The sequence below is a fragment of the Saccopteryx leptura genome, chromosome 8 (assembly GCF_036850995.1).
Source record: "Saccopteryx leptura isolate mSacLep1 chromosome 8, mSacLep1_pri_phased_curated, whole genome shotgun sequence".
Lineage (NCBI taxonomy): Eukaryota > Metazoa > Chordata > Mammalia > Chiroptera > Emballonuridae > Saccopteryx > Saccopteryx leptura.
Window position 1 is genome coordinate 31,018,634 of NC_089510.1, and position 12,620 is coordinate 31,031,253.

Here is a 12,620-nt window from a genome sequence, read left to right on the forward strand (position 1 = left end):
TCGGCTGAGGCGGAGCCGGACGGGCGGGGCGAGGGCGGAGGGCACATTGCCTCATCCTGTACATTTTACTGGAAACTGAGCGCATCCGGAGGAGGGGCCGGGGGAGGCGCCGACGCCGCCAATGGCCCCGCCAGGCGCGGGGGGCCGGCGCGGCGGCGGTCCTTTCTCCCCGCCCCCGGCCCCGATGGCCGGTTATATATGCCGGGCGCCACGGGCCGCGCCCGTGCCCGTGCCGTCCTCCCTCCGGTAGTCCCGGGCTCGTCCCAGCCGCAGCCACAGCCAAGAGGCAGCCGCGCGCAGCGACCCGGTGGCCCAGGTTTCAGGGGGTCCCCGAGCGCCAAGCCCGGGAGCATGATCGTGGACAGGCTGCTGGACGACAGCCGCGGCGGAGAGGGGCTGCTGGACGCGGACAGTGACTGCGCTCTCATGACCAGCCCGCTCAACATGGCCTATTTCTACGGCGCGTCGCCGCCCGCCGCGGCCCCGGGCGCCTTCGACGCCAGCTGCGCGGCGTCGGGGCCGTCGGCGCCGGGCTCGCCGGGCTCCGACTCCTCCGACTTTTCCTCCGCTTCGTCCGTGTCCTCCTGCGGGGCGGTCGAGTCCCGGCCGAGAGGCGGCGCCCGCGCGGAGCGGATGCAAGGTACCCGCCGGCCCGAACGGGGGGCGGGCGCGGCACAAAGTCCATCGTCCCCCACCGGGGCTGGGAAGGGAGAGTCCGGCCGCCCAGATGCGAATACCTCCACCAGGTGCTAGGTGGCCCCTGCGCCTTCCCTGGTGGCAGCACATAATCATACTAGTTCTTGTTTATTAGGCGAGCCCTGGATGTCTTACCCTGTGCCGGGCGTTTGATATTAACTCCATGCCCTTTGACCGTCTGTACAATCCGGGAGTGGTCCAGCAACTTGAAACGCCTGTGGGACAGAGAACTCCGACTTTTGGGGGCGGGAAGAACCACATTAGATTCTCATTCTCTCTTCTTCTCTCCTTCTCTAAAGCAGCTTTATTAAGCTATAATTCACATACTATGGCGAGGTTTTGGATCTGATATAGGTGTGTGTGTGTTTTTTTTCTTGAAACGTGTGTGTGTGTGTGTGTGCGCGCGCACGCGTGCGCGCGTGTAATGGTGTGAGTACTTGTGTTGAAGGTTATGGCTTATTTCTTCCTAAGTATTTGTGGAAATTTTAAGTAAAAGGACGTTATGTTAAAGAAAAGAAAACCGATATTATCAAGATGTAAGGCAAAGCTGGACTGAAAACCAACTCGATGCATTCCTTTAGTTTGTGGTATTGGGGGGTTTCGGGTCTGCCCAGAACTTCTGCGGTCAGGATTTTGTTCTGTGAGCTTTAGAGTGGTTAAGCCATACCTAGCAAAGAGAGACAATGTTTCGTTTCTTCGGTTGTGAATTGGTTAGTTTCTATTTTTTATGAACCGACTAGCACAGTTCGGGGCAAAACAGGATGCCACTGTGGGTAGACTAACGTAACTCTAGATAATCTCAAATGGTTGGAAAATCTAATCACGATTTCAAGAACGTTCTCTTTTCGGTGATCCCCACTGCTAGCCACAGCTGTTTTGGTTGCCTTTTACTTTAAAAAGTGGTTTTCCATTTTCATTTAAAGAAGTGATTTAAGCCACTAGGTTGTATAAGGTGCACCCTGTACGTTCAATGTACAACAAGGGCAAAAATTGTGTGTGTGTACATGTGTGGGTATTTAGAACCTTTTCTTGCATATTTGGCTTTCATCTGCTTGAAACTGTTTTGCTAGTTCCCTGGTGTACGGCTGCATAACCATAGGGGATTTCTGAAAATGAATTTTTCTCCTTGTGATGTTGAATTATTAACTACTGCCATTCCAGAGAAATGTTGTTAGAGTCTGACAAGATATTTCTAAACTTAAAAAACATGAAACCAACTAGACATTTAATATGCCCCATCATTAAGTTGTTTCTTTCCTATATTTATGTTATATGTGTTCAAATTATGCATTGTTTCTTGTCCCATTGTCATACTTTTTTCCACTCTCTAAGAAGTCGCTGAGTTACTCATTTCATGACGTTTTGCTTATTTACTTTGTGTTCAACTCATCCCAAGAGGCGTGACACAGTAGTGGTCAGAAGTAGAACGTTGTACTCACAAACTACATTTTAAAGTGCATTTTAAAGTTTAACTATGAAACGAGATTACAGATTTCCTTTTTACTTAGAAGGCCTCTGAGCAATTCCACAAACTGTCCCTGAGGGGAAGTCCTGCCTGTGGGTGTGTGGAACTGTGTTTGCACTCAGTGGATGTAAGCGGATTTCTTGGTATAGCTGACTGAGTGAGTGAAATAATAAGAAACACACCAAAGACGCTGTTAGGCTTTGGTACATTGAGATCTTTGGAGAAAGTGTTTTGTGCTTTCTTAGGTGAGTGGAGTAATAGACTTAAATTTTTATGTGGACACAAAGCTTTTGGTTTGAAAAACTACAAATTCCATCATTTATCCCTTGCTCCTCCAAACTTTATCAGAAGTCAAGAATAATTATAGGTCTGTGAGGGTTAGAGTGGCAAATCTGTGATACTCTCATGGGTTAATAGGCCAGAGAGACAGAGGGGCTTAATTTGGATTTACCTGTTGGTTCTAAAGATCTCCAGAACCACATTTGATTCTTGATGTTGCCTAATCGGGGAAAGGTATCACATTGTGTCAACCCTTAGGTAGGACTGGGGACTAACATGTAGGCTATGGACCAGCGTGAAATTGGAAAGGCTTTGCGTTCTGGTGATTGGGGACTCTATACATTAGACAGCTATGTTTTTTGAGGTTACTAAGATTTGTATCTGTGAAGAGATTTAAATGGGATTTGTTTTATTTTCTTTGAACAGTTGAGCCCCATATGGGGGTTGGAAGGCAGCACAGAGGACCCTTTCAAGGTGTTCGTGTGAAGAACTCGGTGAAGGAACTCCTCCTGCACATCCGAAGTCATAAACAGAAGGCTTTTGGCCAAGCCACGGATGATTTTAAGGTGGCACCTATTTCTTGTTTTGGGTCGGGGATCAGGAAAGCTAGTCTGCTGGATTATTATTTGCTGACTAGCTTTATTATTCAGGAAGCCTTTTCTAGACCACAGAGTCCATGGCACAGAGAGCACATGTGTCCTGTGGTCTGCCGTACTCCTATCAGTTAGCCCAGTGCTAGGCACTTGGTAGGCACACAAGAGAAATTTAACGAATGAATAGATGAAGGCAAACTGGAGGCGAGGAAATAAATGGAGTTCAAGTGCAACGGAGCATTTTGACTAGAAAGGGAACACTGAAACGGCCTTATTTGATCTTGACGTAGTTGAACTAAGGTGAAAGAGAAAATGGGGGAAGTTACAAGATAGAGTGAAAATTAAGATAGGAAATAAATATTGATAGAATAGCTATATCAAAGGTTTGCGGTGAGCTGGAAAGAGTGGGAGAGATAAGAGTGTTTATTGATGTATATGAAGCAGGAAGCCATTAGATATTCTACTAAATTGGACCCTTTTCTTCCTTATAGACACAAGGTGTAAACAGAGAGCAGTTCACAGGTAAGAGTGACTTCTATTCATGATACTGTGGGGCTTTAGACTAAAATAATTTAGCTTGACTATGGATACAGTTTACAAACTAAAATGATCACGGATTCCGTATTCTTTCTTGGGTGCAGAATTGACAGGCACAGTGTCATATAGTGGGAAGAGGAAAGGACCCGACTCCGCGTCTGATGGAACAGCTTGCAAAAGGCCAGCTCCACTGCACACCCAGTTTTTGGCAAGTATCTCACTATTTTCCTCCGAATAGTCCTGGAAGAGTTTTGGAAGGGAGAGTGCCATTTCCTTTTTCTGTCTTTCCAGACGCCACCTCAAACGCCCACACCCGTGGAGAGCATGGAAGATGCTCGTTATAATGAACCCAAACAGGATAGCGGCGCCGATCTGCTGCAGAACATTATCAACATCAAGAATGAGTGCAGCCCGGTTTCCCTGAACACTGTCCAGGTTAGCTGGGTGAGCCCCGGACTCCCTCAGAGATCTCCCCAGGAGCAGCGTCAGGACTTGCACGGAGGGCCGCTCTTCAGCCCGCCTCACAAGTTCCAGCTGTTCCAAGCCAGCAGCTCCCCGCACATGATGGACCAGGCTCCCGTGTACCAGTATTCTCCACAGAACCAGCACATGCAGCAGCAGCAGCCCTACCACTATACCCACAACCCAAGTCTGGAATATAGTCATTATTCCAGAACTTCCCAGTCCCCTAACTATGAACCAAACATCTTTGATAACGAAGAAGTCCAGTTCTGCCCAAACCAAAGTTTTGCATCCCTTCTAAATAGTCACGGGGAGTGTGACGATGTTGCTGTACCCGTTCAGACTTCCCCTGCTGTTCGGCAACAGAATGATGCCCACCTGCAGAACTTCAGCATGATGCCGCACAGTGCCTGTGAGACTGTGGCAGGGAGGGAGGCAGGCTCCGTGCCTGGAAGCACTTCACTGCCGCTCCAGAGCCTCCTCGGAAATTCAATGAATACCATGCAGTTAGGGAAGTCCTTTTTTCAGTGGCAAGTGGAGCAGGAAGAAGGCAAATTGGCAAATATTTCCCAAGACCAGTTTCTTTCAAAGGATGCAGATGGTGACACGTGAGTATCCCTTTCTTTCATGTTCCTAATTTGGTAAACCGTATTTGTTGCACGTAGTGGCAGAGAATTTCTCTGGGATATACCAAGTTTGTAAACGGTTGGCTAATCAAGAGCTACCAGTGGAGGTAGAAACTGCTGTTCAATGATAGGTAATATACTGCTCACAAAAATTAGGGCAGATTGCAAAATGAATATGAAGCTATAAAATATCCCCTAATTTTTCTGAGCAGAATATTTCAAAAAAGAGCTTTCCTTTCCTTTTTCTTTTCCTGGTTGAACAAATGACCTCTTCTGAGTTAATAAAAAATATATGAGTCTTTAAATAATTGGCTTCAAAAGACCAGCATAGATGGCATCTCTAGACAAACAAAAAAACAAAAAAAACAGATCATGATTAGTTTGGTCATGGTCAACTGCGAGTTGATTTGTAGATTGAATACTTATTGTCCTGACATCTTCGTGGCCTTGGGCCAGTTATTTAAGTTCTCTGTGCTTTAGTCTCTTGACATTTAAATTAATGCCTTCCTCATAGGATTTTCAGTGAATAGGAGAAATCACAGGTTTAAAGTGATCAGTATGTTGCCTGGCGTTCCTTCCCTGATCTCTCATAGCCTAACTCATGCTGTTGCAACTCAGATGCAGTATCAACTTAGCAGGAAAGCCAATTTCTGCTCTGCAATGTGTTACTCGAGTGTCCCAACATCTCAAGATCCAGAGGCTGAATGAGTATTTTTTTTTATAGATGAACTTAGTGGAAGCAGAAGTAATTCACCTCTTTCTTTTCTTGTCTCTTAGGTTCCTCCATATTGCTGTTGCTCAAGGGAGAAGGGCGCTCGCCTATGTGCTCGCAAGAAAGATGAACGCCCTTCACATGCTGGATATTAAAGAGCACAATGGACAGGTGAGGACCTTGACAGTGAAGTGGCGGAGATGTGATCGTTGCGAAGAGAATCCCAGCCAGTCTCGTGTTTACCTACAGAGAGTTTCAGAGCTCAAGACCCAGAGAGTTTAGCACATATTAACTTTGAGATGTTGACTCTTTGCCACCATCAACCTTGAAGTTGTTAACATGAACTTTGTAGTTATTTGACCAAAGACTAAGTGGGTATAATAAATCCATACCCTAAGCTTATTTTTGTTTTCTTGTGTTTCAGTGTCTTAGTGCTTGTTAACTGGATTTCTTTTTTCTATGTGGGTTTTCCCCTTAGTTTTAGTTTAGGCTCATATTCCTTGTTATGGTAGTGTTATATGGTCTAAGAACAATTTTTTTTTTCTTCTGAATGTCCACAGAGTGCCTTTCAGGTGGCAGTGGCGGCCAATCAGCATCTCATTGTGCAGGATCTGGTGAACCTTGGGGCGCAGGTGAACACCACTGACTGCTGGGGAAGAACCCCCCTGCACGTCTGTGCTGAGAAGGGCCACTCCCAGGTGCTTCAGGTGAGAGGCAGCGCGCCGGGCTTCCATCACCACCGGGCCAAAGAGATAGGACTTGGATATCAGGAGTGAGATGGGGATTGTGTTGTAATAATCTATTTGGAGTTGACTTATTAATTTTTTAGAATACTTGTGTGGCTTGTCTTTTCTAACAGACACCTGTTTTTAAATTTTCAGGCAATTCAGAAGGGTGCAGTGATGAGCAATCAGTTTGTGGATCTGGAGGCAACTAACTACGATGGTAAGCAAGTGAAACTATTGTGTGAAAAGCCGTCTTTAGAGAAGGGCCCCTTGGTTCTAAAGGTATATTAAGTTTCATATCAAGAATGGAACCAGTGGACGGATTATTCAGATTGCCTCAATAGTTCTTGGGGAGCCCATGTGTGGGGCAAGTCAGAGGCCATCCTCAGGGTTTGTAATGATAGAACACTCCAAAGACTTACGTGATGGCATGCTTTATTCTTTTTTTTTTTTTCTTTCTAGGCCTGACTCCTCTGCACTGCGCTGTTGTGGCCCATAATGCTGTGGTGCATGAACTCCAGAGAAATCAACAGCCCCATTCACCTGAAGTTCAGGAGCTTCTACTGAAGAATAAGAGTCTGGTTGACACCATTAAGTGTCTGATTCAAATGGGGGCATCAGTGGAAGCTAAGGTATATTCACAGAGCAGTTTGGAAATGACAGAGGGGAGAAAACTAGTTATAGAAGAAGACCTGTCCCCAAGTAGAGGTTAAAACTCCCCCTGCCCCTTTTAAAGTAGTGGAGCTGAGTAGCAAAGTATGGATAGTTAAGAAACTTAGATTTAAAAAGATCATCTTATCTGCTGTCTTGATTTGCTTTTAGTCTTTGGGTTATCATGCAAAAGATCATTTAGCTATGAAATAAATTAGTCTTTGTTTGAAAGGAAAAAAGTGCTCGAAGTGGATATTGTCATTTTGGCTGCCGTATACGCAGATAATCAGGGTAGTGCTTTTTGTAAGGGTTGCTGCCTCATTGTGGGATGTAGTCTTAATCTTCTGTTTTTTAAACTAGAAAGTGTATTTTTCTCTTCAAATTTGAAGTTTATTTACTGAGTACTTCCTATGTACAGTGCACTGAGTTAGGAAACTGGGAGGGATGTCTAAATCATAACCTACATTGGGCCCTTGGGGATGTTACGTATAGTAGAAGAGGCGAGAAATGTAACTAATTATAAGTTCACAGGGTGGTTACCAAGTCTAGAAACACAGGAGAGTATGTACTAAATGTTTTATTGTGTTATGTTATAGTGCCGTCCATGTTTCTACATTTTATGGCCACCCTATATGCCAGGGTAGATTGTAATAAGAGGCATGTAGGCAAATTAATAGTGAATGGAGTAGGAATGAGAGATTCCGTCTGTGTGGGGTTAGGGAAGGCTTTGTGGAGGAGTGTGCAAAGGAAATCTGCGGGGGTGAGTCAGACATTGAAGAGGTTGGCTGGAAAGCATATTAAGGCGTGGTGTCTGGATGTTTATTTTTTTCCCCCCTTGCCTTCAACAAGGATCGTAAAAGTGGCCGCACAGCCCTGCATCTGGCAGCCGAAGAAGCAAATCTGGAACTCATTCGCCACTTTTTGGAGCTTCCCAGCTGCCTGTCCTTCGTGAATGCAAAGGTACTTTTAGAAAGCATCAACTGCGCACGAGTTAGATCAACATTTTTTTATTACCTTTTCAAGCTTTTGAGCTGTTTTCAAAAAAAGCCTCACTTCCTGCCGGGTGTCATTCTGTCTCTCTGTCTCCAGGCTTACAATGGCAACACTGCCCTCCATGTTGCCGCCAGCCTGCAGTGTCGGCTGACACAGCTGGATGCCGTCCGCTTGTTGATGAGGAAGGGGGCAGACCCGAGCACGCGGAACTTGGAGAATGAACAGCCAGTGCATTTGGTTCCCGATGGCCCTGTGGGAGAACAGGTGAGGGTTGAAGAAAGGACAGGCAATGCTTTCAGGCACTTGGTCTGAAACATAAAGGGGGATGGGGTTGTTCGGGGTGGAAGCCAGCTGGTGCTATTTAGGCAGGTTCTGTCAGTATCGGTGTGTCTGAGTTAAATGAGTCAGTATCTGTGTAGGGTGTTCAGGAGAGTCCCAGGTGCATAGTAACTGCTTATTAAACATCAGCTGTTACAATTGTTTCTATCTACTGACTGATGTTAAATAAGAAATAGGAAGGTTATTTATGCAGTTTAGAATCTAGAACTGTTTTGTACTTTAAACAGAATTATACTTTACTCATCATATGGTTATATATTATCTTTGGGGATTGGACAGTTTCATAGGACTGAACTTTTCTTCATATTAAGAACTGAATCTTTTAAAAATGTTTCCCTGAGGGAAATGAGGGTGATTGTGGCCATAGATAGATCACCACATATTTTGATAATCACAAAATATATGAAATGCAGTTGAGCTGTTTCTTTGACATCCCTCTTATGACCATAATTTATAGGAACCCATATTTGTGGAGGTCTTTATAACTTAAAATGAAGTTCTTGATAATTTGTAACATTTTTATATGTATTATGCTACTTCGTAATTATGGAAACTGCAGTGGCTCAGTGGATAGAGCATCAGCCTGGTGTATTGGCATTCCAGGTTTGATTCCTGGTCAGTGCACACAGAAGAAGCAACCATCTGCTTCTCTTTTCTTTTCTTTCCCCCTTTTCTCCCTTTTCCCACAGCCAGCAGTTTGATTTGTTTGAGCATGGCCTTTGGTGCTGAGGATAGCTTGGTTGGTCCCAGCATTTCAGCCTCAGGCACTAAAAATAGTTTGGTACTCCGAGCATCAGCCCAAGATGAGGTTGCTAGGTGGTTCCCAGCTGAGGTGCTTGCAGGATGCTGCCTCACTTTCTCCCTTCCTCTCACTTAAAAAAAAAGAAAGAAAAGAAACATGGCAGTAAAAGTGCTCAGCTAAGGAAATGGAGACTCACAGAGGTTCCAGAGATAGGAAGCATCAGGAAATAGCAAATGGCAGAGTCCTAAATCCAGTGTTTGCTTCTACTTCAGGTTGGTGGTATTCAGTCATACAGTGATGTTCAGGGTTTACTGAGCATGGACAGCTATTTGATTCTTTTATTATTTAAGATTTTTTTTTATTGATTTTAGCGAAGAGAGAAGAAGGGGGAAAGGGAGAGAATGAGGGAGGGAGAGAGAGGAACATGGATCTGCTCCTGCATGTGCCCTGACTGTGCAGTTGAACCGGCAACCTCTGTGCTTTGGGACGATGCTCCAGCCAGTCGATCTATAAGGCCAGGCAGGGCTGTTTGAGTCTTAATGCTCTCAGAATACTTTCCGTTCTGCTTTTGTATTTTTGTGTTTGTGTGTATGGGGGGCGGGTCTTTTCCTTTGTTTCTGTTGTCAGACTGTGGTCATTGTGTCTTCTAGCAGCTATCAGTTGCATCTTCTACCCCAATCTTCTTTCTTCTAATTTCTTTTAATCTGCTGTGGGCTGAAAGACAGAAAAGAAAATTTGTCAGACTGGGATATAGAATCAATCATTAGGCTCTAAATGAGCGTAGGGGCTTTCCTGTGATCCATAAAATTATGTGCAGATATTTTTGTTCTTAGATATCAGGACAGCTATTTTGACTCGAAAGGTATTAAGGATTTGTGTGTTTATAAAGTAGGTTTTGGGTTCTTGTTAGCTGAAGCTGCTCTTAAGATAGGTGAGATATTATTAAATGCCCTAAATGCTGCCTAATATGTTAAATGTTCTCACAAATAGCATGAGTAAAAATTAAGAAAGGAGTATAGGTTTTATTTAAGCTGGTGGAGATTTTCAATTTAAGATAATCTAGTGGAGATGTTCTTGCACTCAAAATTCATTATAGGAGATCGGTAATACGCTTTGAAAAGAGTTTTAGTATTTTTTTTAAGTCACATTAAATCTTGAGATGTTGCTATTTCTTAATATACTTACAACTTGACAGTAGTGATGTAGCGTGTCTAAGAAAGGAATGAGGCCCTGGCCGGTTGGCTCAGTGGTAGAGCATCGGCCTGGCGTGCAGAAGTCCTGGGTTCAATTCCCGGCCAGGGCACACAGGAGAAGCGCCCATCTGCTTCTCCACCCCTCCCCCTCTCCTTCCTCTCTGTCTCTCTCTTCCCCTTCCGCAGCCGAGGCTCCATTGGAGCAAAGATGGCCTGGGCGCTGGGGATGGCTCCTTGGCCTCTGCCCCAGGCGCTAGAGTGGCTCTGGTCACAACAGAGCGACGCACCGGAGGGGCAGAGCTTCGCCCCTGGTGGGCGTACCGGGTGGATCCTGGTCGGGTGCATGCGGGAGTCTGTCTGACTGTCTCTCCCTGTTTCCAGCTTCAGAAAAATACAAAAAAAAAAAGAAAAAAAAGAAAGGAATGAAACTGTGAAGTAACAATGGTACTTTGACCGAAAAAAAGGAAACCTTACAAATCCTATTCGTTTCCATTCCAGATCCGACGGATCCTGAAGGGCAAGTCCATTCAGCAGAGAGCTCCACCCTATTAGCTCCATTGACTGGGAGCCCGTCGGCAACACTCACTGTCAGTTAGGCAGTCCTCACGTATCTGTATATAGACCATTTGCCCTGTATTGGCAAATGTAAGTTGTTTCTATGAAACAAATATATTTAGTTCACTATTATATAGTGGGTTATATTGAAAGAAAAGAAGAAAAATATTCCTCTTGGCAGATTTTAATATTTCATACCCAGGTATCTGGGATCTAGACATTTGAATTGAATATGAATGGTAAAAATTGATTTTAATTAATAGTAGCTTTTGTTTAGAAAAAAGGCTTTGATTTGTGGCATAAGGCATTGCTCGTGTAGCTATTGCCAGTTTAAAAGCAGGTAAATTGTCAACATTCTTTAAAGAAAAATGAAAGCCTTTGGAAGAACAAAACGAATCTGGGTGTACCGCTGAGGCTTCGTTTGGCCCGATGCAAAACCAGATAGTTATTTTTGATGTTGGAAAGTGTCTAGACATTGGGCTAGATGAAAGGTACCATGGTTAAAATTTGATTTTTCAAATTGTATATAATTGTTATTTTTGTCTTTTAAAATACTTGTACATATTTGGTCATTAACGTGGCCACATTTGAAAACTGTAAATCAATAAAGTAGAAAAGAACAAGTAATTATCACTATTTTTTAAGAATTCTACACATTTAAAGGAGCTGTGTCATCACCCAGCATACCTCTCTGTAGAGGAAGCGGATGGAAAGTTGTTTCTCTAGTGGCTGACAGGGCTCTGTTTGAATTTTAAATATGCTTTTTCTTATGCATTGAGATGAGACACATTATTGATAGGGAATTGCATGTTCTTAAAGAGAACACCTCTTTATGGCTCCCTTTCTAGAATTTATTATAGGTTACTTGCTCTGCTGAGAATTTTGTATTACCTTTATAGGAACAGCAAAAAGTCACTATTGAAACGTGTTACTGGGTTTTCATGTCAAATAATGATACTGCGTCATGATGTTTTGTACTACCATTCGGAAAAAAAGATCCTTTATTTTTTAGAGCTCTTATTTCTATTACTATCATTTTGCTTACCTCGAGCATATCACCAAGCATGTATGTGGGTGTGATTGCACACGAATTCATTGTATAAATTTGATTTAGTAAAAACCGTGTTCTTTAAATGAGAAGTTTCACAAGCAACCGACTAATCATCTTTGTAACTTAAACTGTTCAGAAAAAAAAAAAGTCTTTGAATTCATCACATTGTTTGATCTAGTATGTCTTATGGACAAAAGTTAGTTATAGTATCTGTAAATATGGCTATTATATGAACCATTCTGTCCACACTCATGGAAAAACTCATGCATAGTTTTAAATAAACATTAATTCAGTAATACTGTTTGTCTTAAGGATGTGCATTTTCTTCTCTTGGTCCCTTGTTTATATTTATCTAGGTTGAAAAAGTGCTATTAGTTATTAATCTAAATATCTTTAACTTAGCTAATACATTTTAATTGGGATATTTTTGGAGAATACATTCCCTAAAGGTACATAACATCAGAAAAACCCTGCTAAGTTCAGAGAGCTTTACTAGGTTCTGAAAATATAGAAATTTAATAGATATTTTTGATCATTTAAAAGTTTGTGAAAATTGAATTTAAAAAAATAAAATATGTGTTAAAAAAGCTGAAGTCTTTATGTTTATGATTTTATTCTTTCATATTTTATTTTGTGGGTACAGTGGACATAGGAAAATCTATTTGGAGATTACCCAGATCAACCTGAGGGATGTAAATCTGGAAACAGCAGTAAATGGGGTCCTTCCCTTTTCCAACATGCCATTTTTACGTGTGAGAACAAACACCAAAATCTCTGTCAGCCTCAGTCATTAACTGCATAGTTTAGTTCTTATAACCTCATTTGAGAAACTGGTGAATTCTATCCCTGGGGAAAGATATGTATCGATATATACACAAGTGCCCTATACAATGTCCAAGACATCACAGCCATCAGGAGTCCACAACTCACAGGTTAACAATCCGTCATTTCTTTGTATTTTCTTTTATATAAATACAGTCTTAAGAGTAATTTGGGGTGTA

At 43.1% G+C, this 12,620-nt stretch overlaps 1 protein-coding gene across 1 annotated transcript; it reads left to right on the plus strand.

Annotated features, from left to right (window-relative positions):
• The first annotated feature begins 257 nt into the window (after nt 1-257).
• On the plus strand, nt 258-12,186 carry NFKBIZ (NFKB inhibitor zeta). Its single transcript, XM_066347274.1, has 12 exons — nt 258-640; nt 2,867-3,006; nt 3,525-3,555; nt 3,675-3,778; nt 3,862-4,640; nt 5,436-5,541; nt 5,931-6,077; nt 6,252-6,315; nt 6,558-6,727; nt 7,596-7,706; nt 7,836-8,003; nt 10,512-12,186. Exons 1-12 carry the CDS (start codon nt 352-354, stop codon nt 10,563-10,565), a joined length of 2,163 nt encoding a protein of 720 aa, XP_066203371.1. The 5' UTR covers nt 258-351; the 3' UTR covers nt 10,566-12,186.
• Nucleotides 12,187-12,620: the final 434 nt, after the last annotated feature.